General features: G+C 47.6%; 3 protein-coding genes across 3 annotated transcripts; 1 reads left to right on the top strand and 2 right to left on the bottom strand.

Annotated features, from left to right (window-relative positions):
* Positions 1–6,823: 6,823 nt before the first annotated feature.
* On the top strand, positions 6,824–9,756 carry adipoqa (adiponectin, C1Q and collagen domain containing, a). The gene is made up of 6 exons (XM_067252007.1): positions 6,824–6,885; positions 7,421–7,650; positions 8,012–8,217; positions 8,318–8,398; positions 8,490–8,630; positions 8,923–9,756. Exons 2-6 carry the CDS (start codon positions 7,440–7,442, stop codon positions 9,043–9,045), a joined length of 762 nt encoding a protein of 253 aa, XP_067108108.1. The 5' UTR covers positions 6,824–6,885; positions 7,421–7,439; the 3' UTR covers positions 9,046–9,756.
* Positions 9,757–10,597: 841 nt separating this feature from the next.
* and1 (actinodin1) lies at positions 10,598–15,024 on the bottom strand. The gene is made up of 7 exons (XM_067252210.1): positions 14,970–15,024; positions 13,264–13,308; positions 13,006–13,142; positions 12,280–12,675; positions 11,863–12,117; positions 11,432–11,614; positions 10,598–11,218 (listed from the first exon to the last, which is right to left on the bottom strand). Exons 1-7 carry the CDS (start codon positions 15,022–15,024, stop codon positions 10,598–10,600), a joined length of 1,692 nt encoding a protein of 563 aa, XP_067108311.1.
* A 2,710-nt stretch (positions 15,025–17,734) lies between these two features.
* Positions 17,735–19,960, bottom strand: cops9 (COP9 signalosome subunit 9). Its single transcript, XM_067252011.1, has 3 exons — positions 19,815–19,960; positions 19,212–19,284; positions 17,735–17,923 (listed from the first exon to the last, which is right to left on the bottom strand). The coding sequence occupies exons 1-3, from the start codon at positions 19,875–19,877 to the stop codon at positions 17,886–17,888; spliced, it is 174 nt and encodes a 57-aa protein (XP_067108112.1). The 5' UTR covers positions 19,878–19,960; the 3' UTR covers positions 17,735–17,885.

Below are 19,960 nucleotides of genomic sequence, written 5' to 3'. Positions count from 1 at the left end.
GTGCTGTTTGAGGTCATATTCAGCATTTACCAATGGCAATGTATTCCGCATGTTTGCAATGCATATGGAAATGTGCAAGAAAGCACTTTACAGACAGAAATAGAAATCACTTTCCATAAACACATTTGCTCTGCCGCAATAAAGCAATTACAAAAGGCAACAAAAATAGGTCAAGCTTTTCTCTTTATATTGATTAAGTGTATCTTAGTTATGTAACTTCATTAATTGTGTTTGCTTAATCAAAATGTGTTTCTCTACCAGTTCTGGGAGGCACAATGTTTTTTGGCAGATAAGTGCATTATGTTTTTGTAAATTACGTTTTTTTTTTTGTCAGTTTGTATGTAATGTTGAGGATTGAGGATTCTTCTGTGAAATATGTTTTTAAAGGATTACTTGGGGTTGAGAAGGGGGGTAAGCAATCTTTTCTGAATCCGTTTTCATGCTTGATACATGAGGATTTGACGCAGTGGTTAACAGTTGATAGAAATGTTTGCAGCAACATTTTATGCAATTAATTTTTCTACGCAAGAAAAACTAATGTATGCCTTTACTTTTACTTGTGACAGATCTGCTTTCTATCAAGAAGGGGAGACACTATTATAGAAGTCTAGGATCCATTCAGCTGCATTTAAATGCATGTTATTAGTGGCATTTGTATGTTATCAAAAACGTTTTATTTATTTATTAAATCATAAAGACAGCAGTTTTTTCTTTTTCTTTTTGTCAAGATTGTTCAAGTGTTATTTTTAAAATTGTGTTGTGCTTCTTCCACAGTTTTTCATAGCATAAACAAATAACGCACAAATACATGTTGCCTTCTCATTATAGAATAGAATCCAGAATGATAATGAAGTGTCAGAATCTGTGTGAAGGGTTGTTTGCACACAGTCACCTAAACACATATCTTCAGATTCTCTCTGGCACGGGCCTCGTCCGATTTGTAGCAGTATTCTTGTTAGATGAACCTATCCATTATTAAATCGTTGTCGAAGGATATAGAGGAGATTCATATTTGAAATTAAATCTTTCATCTGCAGGGAAACAATCCGGGAACACAGAATATTTGAAACAAATCTTACTTCAGAGGGTCATAAATGAATGATGAGATGAAGTCCACTCACACAAACACATTCTTACTTAATAATGTGTTACTCTCGTCTCTTATCTTCCTTCAAGCCATGATATCAAACTATACAGTATGGGTCTGTGTGTCTGTGTCCAAGTGTGTGTGTGTATGTGTGTTTCTATCTAAGCACACTTGCTTAAGATAAATTCCTTCCTAAACCCATTTTCTAAAAATCCTTGTTGAGCAAATCCTTTAATCTGATAAAGAATTCACAAATTACTTATATTGCTTTTTATCTCGTTAACATGGACTATGATATTGAGTTATCACTCTAACCCCTACATCTAATGTGCAGCATTGATTCGTTTGTTAGTTTTTATGGTGGCAAAGTCATTATAATGGCAATTATAACAGTTGGTACAAATCAAATATGAGCCAAATAAGAAAAGTGACTTGTCCTCTTCGTAACTCTTAGGATCAGTCTGTTGAGGGAATTATTTTGAACACCGGGGGATATTCTATGATTGATTCTGGATTCCTTTGGAGGCTCAGTCTGAGGTGTGTGGTACGTTTGTCTCGCTGCCCCAAGTTTGGCCCTCTCTGCTGTTGCCACAGAACCATCAATAATTGTGAGCTGCCTAAATATCGTACCTCCCTGATTGGCATATCATATGGAGGCAGAGCTCCTAAACTTGAACTGGGAGCCTTAGCAATTAGCACGCATGAACGGAGCTGAATGAATTCACAAGACTGCAGTCTCCGAGTGGTCGGTGATGACTTCTGGAGAGATGGGTTCCTGGGTCAGCCAGCAGGAGGGAACCGGCACAGTGATGAACGCCATGTTGATGTACAGTAGTGCGTGGAAAGCTGCAATGTTTCAGACTGACCAGGGTCAAAAAACAGCCTCCATTTTACACAGGCATAGCTATGGACAGCTGCACTTCAGTTTTAATGACCTTCTTCTTGTTCAAGATAAGCGACCTAACACACCTCTGAAACGAAGGACATGTGGGCTCCAGTGATTTGTCAATAAGTCACTAATCAGAGGCAGCTCTAGGTCACAGACGTATGAATCCGTCCATGGTCAGTGTGCGTGTGTCTGTGTGTGTGTGTGTGCTTGCGGGTGTGTGTATGTGTGTGTGTTCATCAACAGCTCTCGAGCATGGAACACGTGTCACCTGGTTCACCTCAGCAGGCACCTGGACCAGCCTGTAGAGATCTCTCATTTCTTTTCTCTCTTTGACCTGCTCCTCTCCCCTTTCCCCTCTCTCGGTCTCAGCCTGGCCTTCTGCAGATCTCCCCTTCCATGATACGGGCTCATTAGCACATCACACTCATGCCAAGTTTCACACTTCACTCTCCCCCGCTCTCTCCCCCTTCCTTCTCTCCCCTCCTTCCCACTTCTCCTCTCTTCATGTCTTCCTCTCTCTCTCTTTGCCCTGCCTCTCTCTCTTGGTTTTGCCACAGGCGGTCAGGCTGTCGGTTGCAGCTGTTGGAAGAGATGTTTTGCATGTAAATACCAACACGTACACACGCACACACACAAATAACAAGCATACGCACACACACAGAGACAAAGACATACACACAATTAAAATCACTATCAGATACCCATTTATGCTTTTCAGGTGTGCTGAAATAGCTTTTGATGAGGTCATGGAGTTGAGCGGATCCAAGCATTTCATCCTCACACACACAGACATGCTGGAGGACATAGGACACTTGTTCACACTGCTTTTTCTCTTCTTCCATGTCTCTTCCTCCTCCTCTTCTGCTCTCTCTCTCTCAGGGAGGAGGATGATGATCATAATCTTGACTTTCTATCTCTACGTCTCTGTTTCTCTCCCTTTCTTTCTCAGTTCTCTGTCTCCTTCTCTCGCTCCCAGTTACTAACCCATGCCTGTCGATTTGGATGCGAGTCAAACGCCCCTCCATAATGCTACACGGAGCACAGGAGCGAAAGAGCCTTAGAGAAAAAGAGAGAAAGAGGTTAAAGTTCAAAGATGGGGTCAGACATTAAATGTAAGGGGGTCACACAGCACTCACGGCTCCAGAGAGATACGAGACTGAGCCATCTGTTGCTAGTCTACACAGCTGCGTTTAGGAGCCTCATTCACACACACATACACGCACACACACACGCAGGGCACACAAGCCCCTCAGGCTTTGTGTCTCTGGACGGCACATCTGCTAAGCGACACTGAAAAAGAAGGAAGTACGAAAGCATATGCCTAAATGCAGATTATAGAAATCTGCCTCTCATTGAGTAGTTAGTTAACCAAAGTTCAACCAACATAGCTCTATCTCACAATCTTTTCATCAGGGTGTATGTTCTATTTGTGTGTGGTGCGTGTCTCTGGGTGTGTTTGTCTGTGTGCTTGTAAAGATAAACCTCTTTCTGTTCACTTTGAATGTCCTAACTTTTCCCTGAAAGAAAAGTCTAAAAGTTAAAAGGCCATTCAACTCCAAAGCGTTATCTCTGTAAGTGCAGTTATCTCAGCGTGCAGGCAAGAAAAGGACTGGATAATGGTCATAATGGTTAGATGAGACCTATTACCACACACACAGACACTCTCGCTCAGACACGCAACTATACTTAAACACACACCCCCAAACACACACACAAACACCAGCCTGTAAGTTCATATGTAATTAATATTTAATCAGCCGTTGTGGGAGCGAGGGATGCCCCCTCCCTGTGGATGAAGGGATGATAAACGAGTGCTCAGAGCGAAGGATAACAAGATAAACACCAGAGCATCGGCAAGACGACAGCACGAGGAAGAGCCATCCATCACGCCAAGGTTTCCACGGCGACCTGTCGCTATGCCATCAGACGTGGGCCATGCGTTGAGTATGAGGGCGCACAGTGGCCCTCGAACACAGCCTTGACTCCTCTGGAACACACTCTCAAACTGATCACTAACTCAGAGCAAACTAAGTTTCTGGGGTAGAACATGTATGTGGTTTACAAAAGAACTGGCGAGAATGATGAGGATCCACACGTGTTTCTCTGGAGGAGATAACATGTAATAGCCTGAGGACCAGACCTGTCTGTGAGCTAGTGTTTCCTCTGCTCTGGCAGATGGGTCTGGCCACCTTGCTTTCAAACTGATTCGACAACCAACCTAAATCCGGTCGGGCCAATCACAACCATTTATATGTTTAAGAAGATGACCTTACAGGAGAGCGCCATTGAGGTATTTGATCCTAATAATTTAACATAACTAAAAAAACATTAAATATAACTAAGAACTGTTAACGATACTGCACTCAGCAATCCTTTCACTCTCTCTCTCTCTTTATATCTCTCTATTTCTCTAAAACTGCATTTGCACCATAAACACTTTTATTTCCTCACAGGTGAAGTTACAGTAAAAGGTTAAATTGACCGTTAGAAACCTGCATATCCCAAAAAAACATACAAAGTTTTCTCATGCCATGTTATCACCATATTGAGTTTCTAAAACTGGAAATTCCTCCAACATACCAAATACCCCGTAATAATTGTTAATGAAGTGACTAATGATAATTTTCTCATTAATTGAGTATGAAATTAATTTAAGTCCCACCTCATCTTCCAGCAACTCTGCAGTTCAATGATAAGGTAACTACCTGCCTCAGTCTATGCTCACCTCTCTCTCTCTCTCTCTCTCTCTCTCTCTCTCTCTCTCTCTCTCTCTCTCTCTCTCTCTCTCTCTCTCTCTCTCTCTTTCTCTCTCTCGCTCTCGCTCTCTCTCTCTCTCTCTCTCTCTCTCTCTCTCTCTCTCCTCCGTGTTTTCACCACAGCCTCTGAGCTGAGAAACACACACACACAAAAGCATTGTTGGAAAAAATGCATGCAATTTAACAGCTTAATTAGTTATTCTGTGTACAATATCCTGATGTGTGCACACCTTTGTGTTGGTCGACAACGTGTCTATGTGAGGGTGTGTGTGAGGGTGTGTTTGAAGGTGTGTGGGAGGGTGTGTGTGAGGGTGTGCTTGTGTGTGTCGGTGGGAGAGGGGGGGGCTAGGTCAGCTCAGTGGGCAAGGACTGCTACCCAGTTAGGACGTGTTTCAACCCCAAATGATCCAAATGACTCAGTTACCTTCCATGGTTCTCTCTGGACGACTTATCAGAGTTTACCCTCAGAGAACAGAAGACTGGAAAAAGTTAAGACTAAGAAAGAGAGGAGGGGGATGAAGAAAAGAACATCAATAGAAGCACAGTTAAAGAAAAAAAAAGGAGGAAAAGATTTCGCTCAAATCCCCTGGTTTTACACAGTGGCTTTGCTCTGTCTGTTTAATCCTGCAGATAGAGGACTTGTGTAAGTGCTGACAAGACGTTTTCCTTTCGGTGCTCACTGTGACTCCCAACGCAGATATAATCTACAGCCGTAATGGAATCTGTGCCTCTGTGTGTCACACACACACAGGCGCGCACACGCGTGGACACACACACACACCCACCCACATACACGTCTAGACGTAGACACAGAAACAAACGGACACGCACACCCGTGCATCGACACACACGACTGCACAAAGACTCGATGTGGGGCAAGGTGAAAGGGCGGATGTAGAGCATGATGTCCATATAAGGTAGTAGGCAGATCCTGTACCTACAGAGGAAACACGTGAAGATGGGGAGGCTGACAAAGTCCTGCACACACCCCAGCAACAGTGTTGCCCTCAGAGGAATTCACCGTGTGTGTATGCACTGTGTCTCAGACGCAGGGAACGAGTGGGACGAGAGAAAGAGCAGGGAAAGAGAGAGAAAGAGAGAGGGAGGAGGAGATGGGGAGGAGGGTAAGCAGGGCAATTTTTCTTGTTCTTTTTTAACCTTCGCACCATGGCATCTTATAATCAGTGGCGTGCTCTGGAATATTCCAGTGGAGTGTTGTCTCTAAGTCTGTCCTTTACAGGGTCGCATACTTCTGCTAACTTAGGAGAGGGGAGGGGAGGGGAGGGGAAGGGAGGGGAAGAGAGGTGAGGAGAGGAGAGGAGAGGAGAGGGGAGGGGAGAGGAAGAGAGAAGAGGAGAGGAGAGGAGAGGGGAGGGGAGGCGAGGCGAGGGAGGGGAGGGGAGGGGAGGGGAGGGGAGGGGAGGGGAGGGGAGGGGAGGGGAGGGGAGGGGAGGGGAGGGGAGGGGAGGGGAGGGGAGGGGAGGGGAGGGGAGGGGAGGGGAGGGGAAGAGAGGAGAGGAGAGGGCAGGGGAGGGTGGGGGAGGGTGGGGGAAGAGGAGGAAGGAGAAAGGAAGAGAAGCGAGGAGAGATAGCATTCCTGCCTTGCCCTTCCGCATCCCCCCCTCGCCGTGTCTCTCCGTCTCTTTGTCTCAGCGTTCCTTCCTCTAATGAGAGGTGAGAGCTGAGCCAGACCTCCCAGGATGAGGCCCCGCGGTGGGGCTGTCTCGCTCCATCTCAAGGTGATTCAGCTAGCACCAACTCTCTAGCTCTCCTTAGCGTCTCCACAGGGAAGCGCTCACAATCCACTGACCACCAGAGGGAGACACAGATCTGCTCTCTGTGCGTGTGTGTGTGTGTATGTGTGTGTGTGTGTCTTTGTTGGTGAGTGCGTGCGTGGTGTGTGTGCGTGTGTAGTTTGTTCTAATATGGCTGGCAGGTCGCTGGCACAGGGAACGTGTGTGACTTTGTCACCAGCTGGTGAGTCTCTGTCAAAGATATATATAGGCGTGACAATCACACCGCATACACACACACAGACTGTACACATATACACACACTGCTTTCACGCAAGGACAGCACAGGTCCCATCACCGCCTTTCACTCGGCCATCTCGTTTTTCATTCCCTTTGCACTGTAGGGGTTTAGGACAAAAGGTAGGACAATGTGTGTTTGATTTTCCCTCTCTCTCTCTCTCTCTCTCTCTCTCTCTCTCTCTCTCTCTCTCTCTCTCTCTCTCTCTCTCTCTCTCTCTCTCTTTCTCCCTCTCTCTGTCTCTCTCTCTGTGTCTGAAATGAAGCCTATTAACATGTCCTCTATGTTTGGATACAAATAGAAACACACATGCATGTGGCCATTTTGATGCTTTGCCTACCGACTAGAATATCTTGGTTCAATGGCATGTGTTCTTTGTACCACCTGTGCAATCTTGAACAAGTAAAACTTGTGTTCAGGGCCATTTTCAGATCCAGTTCAGTTCCATAATCACACCAAGTGAAGCAAAGAGACATAGACGGTCTGAGCTCTGTTGTTTACGAGGCATCAAGCTGAACTAACGTTAAATATTCATACGCTGTCTGCAGTCCGGTTTATGCGAACATCCCTGTTCCAGTCTCATCAACAAATCAGCAGTGGTCCACCATTTTTTAAATGTATTTTCCACTTCCTGATTCCTACTTCCTGTCCTTTCAGAGACCATTGTCTTGTTGCTATGGCCACAGCGGGACGGGTGCTGTTGGTGTGCACGCTGGCAGCGGGCTGGTGCCTGGGTGGAGGGGTGGTGGAGGAGCCCAGCGTTGACCCCAGGGAGGGGTGTTCCCGCTGGATGGGGGGGGTGCCTGGGACCCCTGGTCTGGACGGACAGCCAGGGAGGGACGGGAGAGAGGGGCGTCCCGGAGAGACCGGAGAGAACGGAAACCAAGGTTACACATCCTGATATACTGTTGGGTTCCTGCTGCATGCTGTGTGCTCACTGCACAGCACAGACAGCTGCACGTGTGCAGTAACTCTCGCTCAAGTGACACTGTCGGTTGTTGGTGTTGGTTCCAACTTCACTTGTACAACTGTGTAGTGACTTCTGGTACGTAGATGTGTGGGACTTAGTAGAATTTTTTTTTTTGCCAGCTCATACCTTCCCTCTCCCCCTACTCCTCTCCCCCTACTCCTCACCTCCTTTCTTCCACCTCCACATTCTCCTCCTCTGTCCTCCCCCCCCCTCCCTCTCCCTCTCTCCCTCTCTTGCCTCCCGTACCTCCCCCTGTTCGTCATTTGCTCCCTGCCCAGGGTCCAGGGGGGAGAGGGGGGAGCCCGGGGAGCCGGGGGGGGAGGGAGGGCTGGGGCTACGGGGTTTCCCTGGCACGCCAGGTCTCCAGGGGAACAGGGGAGAGAGCTCCTTCCCGTACCGCTCAGCGTTCAGCGTGGGCCTGACCTCTCCCACCTCGGCTGTGGACACGCCCATCATGTTCACGAAGACCTTCTATAACAAACAGGTAACGTGCGCGCGATCCTTTGAACAGTCACTCATTAGATATAGACGAGTTCATTGAACAAGGGCAACTTTTCCTTATTCATGTTTTTCTTTATTTTTAGCATCACTATGATGACATCTCGGGAAAGTTCCGGTGTTTTATCCCTGGAGTGTATTACTTCACCTTCCATCTTACCGTGCAGGTCTCTCACTTTCTCTTACACACACACACTTCGTCAAACACACACTCAATCACACTCACACGTGTCATGTGTTGATAACTGTGTTTTGCAGGGTGAGGGGTTACGGGTTGGTCTTTACAGGAATGGGCGTGTGGTCTCCCTGACTCTGGACCAGTATTTGACCTCTGACCTTGACCAGGCCTCAGGGAGTAGTGTGCTGACCCTTGCAGCTGGAGACCAGGTGTGGCTGGAGGTGAGGTTCCATTCAGCCTGCCGGCTGCCTCCACTTACCTGCCTCTACTTATCCTGGTTCTATTCACCTGCCTCAAATCAAGCTGCCTCTATTATGCCTGCCTCTACCCTGTCGGCTTTTATCCTGTCTGCCTCCAATTACCTGTTTATACTCAGCCTGCCTCTACTCAGCCTGCTTCTACTTAGCTTGGTTCACCTGCCTCTACTCAGCCTGCCTCTACTCAGCTAGGTTCACCTGCCTGCACTCACTATGTGGTATATGACGGAGATAAACTGTTATTGTACTCCTACAGGTGTACGGCCCAGAAATGGAGAACGGGGCCGTTTTTGCAGACATCACCAATGACTCCACCTTCACTGGCTTCCTGATCCAGCCCCGCCTACCCGTCAGCCCATTGGCGCACCACTGGCGTTGAGATGTCACACGATTTGTGACTCCTCCCATCACCTCAAGCTCCTCCCTGTTATCTCTCGTGTGCCCCTCCCCTTCTCCTGTTCCCTCTTCACTGCCTTGTGTGGAGAGGAAGGTTAAGTTCCCTGATCGTTGACTAACTCTGTCAGGGACAGGACATTGTCTGTCTTTTTCCCTTTCCTCTTTCCTCCTCTTCTCCCTCCAACTCCCCTCCTCAACCCTTTCTTCTCTTCATTCATTATCCATTTGTCAGCATCCAACTGGCTCGTGGCCCGGAGTGACAGTTAGTGTGAGACTGTGGTCCATCTTCCTGCTGGGTGATATTTACAGTCCAGTCTCAAATTAGATTCTTCCAAAATGATCTACAATGACAAAAGGTCACACTGCCAATTTAGAACAGCATGCTAGATGATTCACAGACCAGCGTCAAATGAACATAGAATATGACTCTGTTGTATTGTAACTGTCATGTTATGGATATTAATATACGGACAGTAGTGGTTGGATGATCAAAAAACTAGAAGTGATCATTTTGCGTGGCGAATCATGGTTTGTGAAGAGCCTCGGTCGAGTGTGTTGGGGAAACAGAGCATCCCTGCTGCCTCACAATGCATCTGTCTCAGTGCTGTGAGTGGCCCATCTCCATGGACACTGGAGCCATGGACATCAGTGTGTCTGAGTGCTCCTGGATCAATAAAGTTGAGTTTCTGCTCTCCAGAGGCATGCTGTCTTCTGTGTTTGTGTGAGCTGTGAGAGTGAAGGTGTGATGGGGGTTCAGAGGCTGGGCAGAGGAGGAGGGGGCTGGGTTGGGGTGGGGTGGGGAGTGGGGTGGGGGTGACTAGGAAGTGTTTCATTATCAGCCGTCAGACATCTCTGGACACGGAGTGTTCTTCTGGTCACTGTTTTCTTTTGTCCTATAGGGGTCAGCAGAGGATTATCAGTTTATCGTGCCGAAGCCTCATCTTTCTTCCTTTCGTTTTTTGAAACACACGACAGGTTCTTAGATTTTCTTCAAGAACGACAGGCAGCAAACAAGGCTAAAGTTCAAGACTTTCAAAGCTTTTATTGGAACATTCAAAAGTGAAAAAAACTTTACATAATACATCAGTAACAAAAGCAAAAGACCAACAAACACAAAATGAGTTTTATAGATGCAGAAGCGAAGCTGAGCTTTGACAATTCATTAAATATTCCAGTGAATTGGGAAGTGATTCTGCAAAGCAAAGGGCCAGGTGAAACCATCACATGTAAAACAGCTACAGAACTTCTCATCAGCACCGCCTATCCTACAGCTATCAGCAATGTGTGTACGTGACTTCCAGATATCCTCTGGCACCAGTCCTGTTTCGTCCATTTTCTCTCAATAATTCTGCCCCAAACCTTCGCCAGTTTGACTGGTTGTGTGTGTGCCTGTATATGTGTGTGTACGTTTTTATACGTGTGTGTGTGTATAGTAGTATCGTGGGGTTGCTTAAGGATACACTCTTGGTCTGTGTGAATTATATGTGTAAGTGTTAGTCCATTGTGTGTAGGCTAGGTTGTGTGTGCGTGTGTGTTTATTTCTTGCGGTAGTCATCTGCGTAGGCCCTGTGATCCCCCTGCTCTGGGTACTGGTCCCCGTATCCCCTCAACATGTCCTGGAAGCTGGGCATGCCCTGTGAGTGTGGGGGGTAGGCCCCGTAGGACTCCTCCTGCCCGCTCTGGTAGGGCTCCGCCTCGTACTGCTCCTGCTCGCTCTCTCTTGCCCCCTGGTAGGGGTGCTCACCCTGGTCCGCTGCCCCCTGGTGCTCAGCCTCGGCATGGTGCTCTGGACTGGCCTCGGCAGGCTGCTCGGGCTCGTAGCGACTCAGGCGGCAGTCGGAGTCGTACTCGGGGTCGCAGTCGGGGTTGGTGGGCTCCCTCACGCCGCTCCTGCTCCCGTCGGCGTTGAGGTGGGGCTCGTAGGGCTCTGCGGGGTAGGCGGTGTGGCGGTGGGCACCGGAGCGGGGCTCGCTGGGTTTCAGAGGGTAGCACTCTTGGTCGTAGCCAATGAAGCAGTCATAGCCCTCCTTGGTCTTCCCTCGGGGGCCCAGGGGGTGGCGATCCTCCTGGGTGGGCTCCTCGTAGCGGGGTGGGGGGGCAGGATATTGCTGCCTGGGGGCCGGAGGGGCCCTGCGGTGCATTGCAGCCGCCGCGGCCTGGCGGTACATGGCAAAGGGATCGTTAGCATTAGCATCGCCCTCGCTAAACATGGCGTATGGGTCGCTAGCCGGAGCGTTAGCTTGAGCGTTAGCCTGAGCGCTAGCCATAGCCTGGCGAAGCCTGGCGTACGGGTCACTAACTGGAGCGCTAGCTTGACGATACGAGGCATGAGGATTGCTTTCCCCGTTAGCATTAGCATTAGCGTAGGCGTCCCTGAACATGGCGAAGGGGTCGCTGCGCTGCCTTGGCGCAGGGGGAGCGGCACGCATGGCGGCAGCCTCATCTCGATGCTCATCTTTGAACTCCTCGGGGGGTGTGGCGTACTTGGTGGCGGTCAGAGGGTTGCAGCCATCCTCAAACAAGGGGTTACAGGAGCCGGGACCGGCGGGGGCCTTGGCGGGGGGGGCTGGGGCCCGGGGGGCCTGGAGGGAGGCAGCAGAAACATACAGTAATCTAAAATGCTTTCAGAAATTATTAGATGAAAAGACTGAAATACAAATAATTTTTTTACTTCCAACTCGCATCCTTCTCAGAAGACAAACAAATAATGAACTTCTAAATAAATAACACCAATAGTGTGTAACCCAATGAGCACATCACCAGTGCCTCTAATGAGGCTGGAGGCTGGCGGGGGGCCTACCTGGAGAGAGGCAGCGTAGGCGCAGTAGGGGTCCCTATGAGGGTCACAGTTGGGGTAGCGCAGGTAGAGGCCGCTGGGGGCTTTCTGCACCAGCTGGGGCTTGCAGTTGGGGTCCGTTTTGGGGTTGCAGCCCAGGTGGGCGTAGGAGGGCAGGGCTCCGGCGGAGGGCTTGTAGCCGTAGGCAGCCCTCAGGTGGTACTGCAGACACTCCACGTCCTCGGAGGCACAGATGCGTAGCAGCTCCGACTTCTGCTCCTGGAGGGAGAACCAGGAGAACGGCGCTGGTGATCGTGATATGAAGGATGATGATTGTGGATATGTAATGATGATGATAAGGCCGATTTATTTTCACCAGAAAACAAGCTGTTATCAGTAATTAGACTCCCAGGGGAGAGAGCCAGTATGTGAGTCTCCTACCTTAGACAGGAAAGACTCCACGCTAGGGGCGTAGAAGTAGTACCCAGACCGGGGGTCCTTCACCGCTACGGGCGAGCGCACGTACATGGGGGCTGGGGCTTTGACTGGGGCGGGGGCGGGGGCAGGGCCCTTGGCCTGGGCGGCCAGGGCAGCATACAGGCAGTAGGGATCCCTGTAGGGGTCACATACTTTGATGGGGGCGGGTTTGGGGGCGGGTTTGGGGGCCTCAGGCTTGGGTCTGCTGGTGTAGGAGGCCACACAGTTAGGGTCTTCGGAATCGGCGCAGGACTTGTAAATATCCCCCAGGTGGCTCAGGTAGGCCTTGTAAGAGCGGCGGCCCTCGGCTCGGTTCTTGTTCTGGAGGTAGGCCAGGTAGACCCGGTCCAGCTCCTGGACCTGGGGAGAGAGAGGTGGGGAGGTGAGGAGTGAGAGAGAGAGAGAGAGAGAGAGAGAGAGAGAGAGAGAGAGAGAGAGAGAGAGAGAGAGAGAGAGAGAGAGAGAGAGAGAGAGAGAGGTGAGAAGAGAGGTGAGGAAAGAGAGGTGGGATGAGATGTGGGGAGAGAGGGGTGGGGGGAGAGAGATGGGGAGAGAGGTGGGGAGAGAGGTGGGGAGAGGGGAAGCGAAGAGTTGGTAAGAAAATATACCAAGATAGCAAAGTCAAAGGGTGGCATTCATGTGTCTGCACACTGTCAGTTGGGGTGTGTGTGTGTGTGTGTCTGCACTCACTGCCTCCTGGTTGCCATTGTCTGTGAAGAACTTGTACCAGCTCCAGAAGTCAGCGTGCTGTTTGTACCAGCTGATGTTTCTACGGTTACGGACTAGTCTCCTCTGTGACGCCATAGCAACGGTAGCATCACTGGCATCTCCTTCTGGTCACACAGACATCACATGATATACTGCATTTTCATACAAAATTCAATTCAAAATGTGTGTGTGTTGTTCTGTGTGTATGTGTGTGTGTTTAAAAGGTTATTATGTCATTACCATCTCCTTTAAGGTTCTGAACAATAGGTCCAGCAGAAAGGAATTCTGAAAACAAACACACACAATTGGACATTAAGAGACACACACATACACAAACACGCACACCAACAGAAGCAATTGTGAAAGCCAGATGTTGCCTGCCTGAGTCAGAACAGAGACTGAAATTACCCCCCCCCCCTTACTGTGTCTGCAATACACAGGTAGTAACGTGCAAGTGCACACACCCGCACACACACACACAGATATACAGGATAAGGGTAATTGGATCTGCCTGAAGGTTTTCTGGCTGTAGCTCTTTGTAGATTTTATAGGTTACTGTTAATAGTGAACCCCCGACTGTGTTGTTACCTCAAAGAACTGTGTGTGTGTGTGTGTGTGTGTTTGTGTGTGTGTGACCCCAGCAGAAAACACAGATTCAGCTCTCTTTCATCTCCACGGGGAGAAGGTGTTCATGCCTTACAGGAGCAGGGAGGCGGTGATGGAGGGAGAAGGTGTTCATGCCTTACAGGAGCAGGGAGGCGGTGATGGAGGGAGAAGGTGGTCATGCCTTACAGGAGCAGGGAGGCGGTGATGGAGGGAGAAGGTGGTCATGCCTTACAGGAACAGGAAGGCGGTGATGGAGGGAGAAGGTGGTCATGCCTTACAGGAGCAGGAAGGCGGTGATGGAGGGAGAAGGTGTTCATGCCTTACAGGAACAGGAAGGCGGTGATGGAGGGAGAAGGTGGTCATGCCTTACAGGAGCAGGAAGGTGGTGATGGAGGGAGAAGGTGGTCATGCCTTACAGGAGCAGGAAGGTGGTGATGGAGGGAGAAGGGAGGCAGGAAGAACAGGAATTATATTTATATAAGTTGGCAGAAGGATAGGTGGAAGAAGAGCTGATGAGACAGAAAGAAAGAATGAGAGATAGAAGATGAAGACAGGATGAAGTGGAGGGAATGATGGGGGGGTAGAGAGAAAGACACAGGAGGCATGAAGAGAAACTGAGGAAAAGACAGGGAGCTTCTGAGGTGGAACAGAGGGACAGGGAGAGACTGAAAGCTTTTAACAAAAGCAAGAAATTATTAGTGAAGGAGAAACAGCCATGAGGAAGATCCAGTGCTTTTGGGGAGGGGAGGCCGGGGGGGGGGGGTGCAGGGGGCACAGGACGGGGGGGGGGGGGGGCTTCAATGTCGCTGCCTCAGTGTATCCGTTGTATTATTTTTTACGAGCCTGTAAAAGACCAACCACATCTGGTAACAGCAGCCACAGGACGGAGGGAGGAGGATAGGAGAGGGAGAGGGAGGAGGAGAGGGGGAGCACTGATGCTGACAGGTACTAATCTTTTACAAGACCAGGAGCGATGAAAGAGCGCTTCTCTACCTCCTCCCCCTCTCTCCAGCCCTCTAACTAGCACAGGGGGCCTGTTTCAAAAACTGTTTAAGAGGAGAGACAAGAATTCAATAAAGCTTTGCCAGTATAAAGCTGTCGATCATGTCAGCTCTGAACTCGAAACAGGTGGGTTCGGAAACTCATGTCTTCGTGTTCAAACTCTTAAGCATTTTTGTTGCCCAAGCCCTACTGAACTCATTCAACTGGGAGGGAAACCGCACTGTTCCTCAGTGAATCTCCTCAGCCCAGTCCCACGAGAACGGGTTGATTGATTGACTGAGGTCAGTAAGTGAGGATGTACAAGTGTCAGAAATGCATGCTTGTTGCCATGTACTTACCTGGCAGTAGGATTGTAGCCAGAAGAGCTGTTGTTAATAGACAGGAGAAAGACATTCTTCCTGCAGCCATCACTCTACCTCCCCCTCTCCTGAGAAGACCAAACACACATCCACACACACACACGCATGAGAAAACGCTCACCACACAGAGCAAAGATGACGATGTTCGACCCTTCTAAACCTGACCCGATAGTGTGTACTCTTCATGTACACGTAAGGCCATAAGGGCGTACAGTCCTGTCCCTAAACCTCCTCAAACCTCCAAAAGGCTTCCACATCAGCTTCAGGGGGGTAATCTAAGCCATTTACCTACTCCAGGTGCTTCAGGATAGACTGTATTCTTCACTGACCTGACATCTCTGGTCTGTCTTACAGCACAGCTACACAGGCTGTTCACATCATGCACAGATCACTATAACCAGGACCTCGACACCGTACTACTGACTAGGGCCCCAGGCTGGTTACTAGTAGTGAGCTAGCCCCTGATAAAAACACATACACACGTTGAATATCACCCAAATTCGTTTGAGGTGTCTAGGATTAGGGTTTTATCTGCACCAGGTAAACTGAATATGTGGTTGTGTGTATGGGGGAGTTTCTCTCTTACCTGGGTGTAGAAATGTCTCTGTAGATTCTTGGGTTGAGGTGGTCTGTTCAAGCTGCAAGGACAGGTAACGCAGTTTGACTCAGCCCAGCAGTGTGTGTGTCAGTGTGTGTGAGTGTGTGAGTGAGAAACTTCCAGAACGCCCAGTCTTTCTTGCCCCTCTGACAGACTGTGCCCTGGTAGAGGGGTTTGGCTGGTTTTAAACAGACCTCTCATCAGTAACACACACACACACAAACACACATACACAGTTCATTAACACACAAAAGGTTTCCCAGAAGGTTGAGTGGCACTTCAAGAAGACCTGTGATTGGCTGATGCCCTCCAAGCTGTCTGACCAATGGTAGATAAACTAATTACCCAGACAGAAAGAGAGAGAGGGAGAGAGAGAGACAGAGAGAGACAGAGAGAGACAGAGAGAGAGAGAAAGGGGGAATGGAAGTAATATTTTAGGGGGAAAAAAGATAGGTTGTTTGTATACGCATGTACAACACCTACCTTGAACGAGGAGAAAATGAAGAAAAAACTAAGAAGAAGCATAACATGTGTGTGCGTGTAAGGTGCCACATAAGCACTTCCTTCAGCCCCCCTTGGTGATTGAGACCACAGATTTCAAGCACACACACCTTACTCACACACACAAGCTCAGAATCATGCATGCTCCTAAACGCGGACAAGCACATTCTCACACAGGCAGCCTGACCGTGACAGCTGGTCTCACCATCAGGAATTTCATAATCTACAGTTTCCTTAAGTCTGTTGCGTTCAGACACGTTGGCTCTGTAACAGTTCATTTGTGTGCACACACAGACACACACACACATTGTTGAACCACCAAACCATGTCAACAATGATTATTCAGGTAATGGCTTTTTGTAATATTACGTTGCACATTGTCATTTGTCTTTTCACGTGGACCACAACCTTACTGCATCCAATGTTCCCCTCATGTAAAATGTACAGGGAATCTTTTGCAAAATTACTTTGCCAGATGGTCACGTTCAAGAAAAGGCTCAAGACGCACTTGTTCCGGGAGTACAACGGTAGGCCTTCTTAGGAATGATTTGCTGGACCTGATGTTAGTTTCCTCCAGGATAACAATGACTCTTATTGAGAGACTTGTTGCTCTTGTTGTTTGTTGCAACTGATTTAACTTCTTGTACTTGCTGTGAATTATATTATTTTTGCTTGCTTTTTCTACAGGTACACTATTGCACTTTTAAGGTTCATGTTGTTTAATTTGTAACTTGTTTAACTACATGCTCGTATGGTTCTTCCCATTGGCACTTATTTGCTTTTCACAATGTATGTTCCATGTTTGGCTACTCGCAATGTTTTGGGGCTATCTCATTGTTATGATCAGTGACCTATGCACTTTTGTAAAGCTCTCTCTTGGAAGTCGCTTTGGATAAAAGCATCTGCTAAATGAATAAATGTAATGTAAATGTAAAGTTTCTCTGATTTCCCTGACATTCTTACATCCTTGAAACAAAATAACAGATAAGCAGTCCAATTAAATTGTGTTACTTATGATGATTCAAACCGGAACCAGAAGTAATTCAAAGCAGATTTTCATTCAAATATTGAATTTAATTTATTTACCTCTCAAGCATTGAATGAACATAAAATGTATTAAACTGTCTGTGAATTGCCCTCAACAAGGCCATGCTGCATGGGGCCCAGGTTGCATTAACCACATTAGCCATCCGAGCGCCCTATTCCAAACCGTTGGGAGCAAAACAGCAATGAAAAACATTGAAGGTAATTAAAACCTGTGAATCATTCATCTTTGTTTTGTAAATTGTGTGTGATTTGAAATGGGAGTTTGGATTAGAAGCGTCATCAGGCTGAAAGAGCATGTCTGCTTCTGCTGTCAGCAAATCACCTCAGGATTGTGAACATCAATGTTTTATCTCCCTCGTATTTTTAAGCATTTCCACGTTTTACCAACCTTTTCCTGTCTCGTCCTGTCCATACCTTATAGTTTCCATGTATCGTGTGTGTAATTAAGTTCACTAACAGGTGTTTCTGTGCGCCCACAAAACCTGCAATCCCACCAAGAGCAGACTGAAACACGACAACAGCAAAACCATACTCATAATTTAGCCCAACAATGGAATGTATGGGATTCTCAGAATTCAGACATCTGGTTCAACATGGCTGGGTTAGAAAACAGAAAGCTTTATTACAACAAACACTTTGGAGGAGACATAGCAACATGGCTCACAAGCAGTGGACATCTTTCTTCAGGTAAAGTGGCAGCGTCCATGTTCAAACACACACACACACACACCGACATCACAAGTTTTCTTTCACTGTAGGTCGTCGTCATCAAACAGATCTTCAAAGTCTGTGAGAAAAAGGAGACAGAAAGAAAGGAAGAAGAAAAGGCAAAGTAGTTTTAAAAAACATGACAAGGAATTATGTTGTCTTACAGATTTAAAAGGTCCTTCTCCCTCCACTGCCCCACCTAGTCCAAAATGAATTGATTAGTTGACCATTCGGCTAGTAGAAGCTTCAAGGAAACGTCATTAAAAGTCACAAAGATCACAGAATCTGTGGGGAACGGTTGTTTTAGGGCCCTGTGTGAGTGTGTGTGTCGGTGTGTGTGTGAGTGTTTGTGTGTGTGAGTGTGTGTGTCGGTGTGTGTGTGTGGTGTGTTCAAAGAGGCTGACTGACGAGGTGTCCTGCAGAGCCTCAGTCTAACAGGACCAATAAAGCCACGTTAACATCGTCTTCTCCTCCTTTTCCAACTCACTCTTTCCTCCTCTCTTGCCACCCCTCTCCTTTCCTGTTTTCAGCATTCAGCTCTTTTCTAGGTCATGTGCTACTGTGCCATAAACGGTTTCATATGTGGCCAACACAGAGACGAAAAACAGACTATAACTTAAACATTTGTGCAAGTGTGTCGGCCTATGTGTTCTTTAAATGTGAATTGAGGAAAATGGGATGACAAAATGTTCATGTTACCGTGAGACAGCACAGTTGGCAAAACAAACACAAGCATGGACTTATGAGTTGCAGATCAGGTCTACAATTAATCTATACCTGCCATTATGATAAACTGCACTTTTATAGTAGAAATGTCCTCGATAGTTGATAGTTTGAATTGACAGCAATTGTAAGGTCCTACCTGAATGAGACCCTACCTGAATGTGACACACTTCTCTATTTAAACCACAAGTGGGGAAACACCTTCATATTGGCACAAAAAAATACAATTTCACTGGTTCTGTCAGTGAGTTAGGAGTTATATTTAAATGGTCCTGCGGTAGTGATGTAAGGTAGTGTTGGCGGACGAGAATGGAAAGCCTTTCCGTGCAACCTTTTTCCACTTCCTCTTTTATTTCCTTAAGGTTTAGTAAACATTCACTTTCCCATCTTCTATTGGAATTAATTTCGAGGACACAGGGATTCGAGGGAGGTGGATGGGGACATCAGTGGAGTCAGGTGGCTGAGCGGTTAGGGAATCGGGCTAGTAATCAGAAGGTTGCAGGTTCGATTCCAGGCTGTACAAATGACGTTGTGTCCTTGGGCAAGGCACTTCGCCCTACTTGCCTCGGGGGAATGTCCCTGTACTTACTGTAAGTCGCTCTGGATAAGAGCGTCTGCTAAATGTAAATGAAATGTAATCATACCGTTGAAAAAGTCCGAGTGCACCGCTTTTTCATTAGCTGCGAGGTCCATGAGAAGGCCGCTGCTGCCCCCTGCCTGTGGCACACAGACATACATTCAACACATGAACTTTGTAGCTATTTAAACACGTTTGCACACAACAACACAACATAGATGTAGCATTAAGCTAGCTAGAAATGCATGCTTGATATATCTTCCTTTGACGTCTGTTGTGCTCTGATGTCGCAACCTAGACTAAGCATCCTACCTGAACTAACTGGCTAGTAACTACACAGCTAGAGCTAGCTATTATTTAGCAAGTTGTAAGCTCTAGCTAGTTAGCTAAATATTCTTTCAGCAAGCAGGTCGCCAGCTCGCCATGCAATGTATGCATGGGGTTTTTCCTACTGTATTTTGGATCATTGGTACACGTACAGCAATATGTGCTTGTTATAGAGCTAACAATAAAATCGCAATTGAAAAAGAAAGACATTCCACACTAGGCTAGAGCTAGCCAAGTTATAGATGCTAGCTCGTACAAAGTAGGTGCTAGCTAATATCGGTTTTTTAGCTAGGCTACTGCTAGTACTACAAGCCATGCTAGTGCAACTTTAAGATCTACTAACCTCGTCTAGATCCACATACGGGCCAGCACCCTCTGGGAACATTTCATCCACTGCGGGTTTCATAATTCTTCAGTCTCTACTCGTTCTTGACACTGACAGTCAAGTAATCGTTGAATCACACACGGACACTATCCCGTGTGACACTA

Source organism: Osmerus mordax, chromosome 15, assembly GCF_038355195.1.
Source record: "Osmerus mordax isolate fOsmMor3 chromosome 15, fOsmMor3.pri, whole genome shotgun sequence".
Lineage (NCBI taxonomy): Eukaryota > Metazoa > Chordata > Actinopteri > Osmeriformes > Osmeridae > Osmerus > Osmerus mordax.
This window is presented reverse-complemented; position numbering and strand designations above follow the sequence as displayed.

Bases quoted from the DNA above. Each gene is read 5' to 3' on its own strand.
- cops9 (XM_067252011.1), bottom strand. From the start codon at position 19,877: ATGAAACCCGCAGTGGATGAAATGTTCCCAGAGGGTGCTGGCCCGTAT. The intron at 19,285-19,814 runs GTTAGTAGATCT...TGTGTGCCACAG, and splicing joins CGTATGTGGATCTAGACGAG to GCAGGGGGCAGCAGCGGCCT. The intron at 17,924-19,211 runs GTATGATTACAT...TTTTTCTCACAG, and splicing joins GCACTCGGACTTTTTCAACG to ACTTTGAAGATCTGTTTGAT.
- adipoqa (XM_067252007.1), top strand. From the start codon at position 7,440: ATGGCCACAGCGGGACGGGTGCTGTTGGTGTGCACGCTGGCAGCGGGC. The intron at 8,399-8,489 runs GTCTCTCACTTT...TGTGTTTTGCAG, and splicing joins CCTTCCATCTTACCGTGCAG to GGTGAGGGGTTACGGGTTGG. The intron at 8,631-8,922 runs GTGAGGTTCCAT...GTACTCCTACAG, and splicing joins GAGACCAGGTGTGGCTGGAG to GTGTACGGCCCAGAAATGGA.
- and1 (XM_067252210.1), bottom strand. From the start codon at position 15,024: ATGTCTTTCTCCTGTCTATTAACAACAGCTCTTCTGGCTACAATCCTA. The intron at 13,143-13,263 runs GTAATGACATAA...GACCAGAAGGAG, and splicing joins TCAGAACCTTAAAGGAGATG to ATGCCAGTGATGCTACCGTT. The intron at 12,676-13,005 runs GTGAGTGCAGAC...CTCTCTCCCCAG, and splicing joins ACAATGGCAACCAGGAGGCA to GTCCAGGAGCTGGACCGGGT.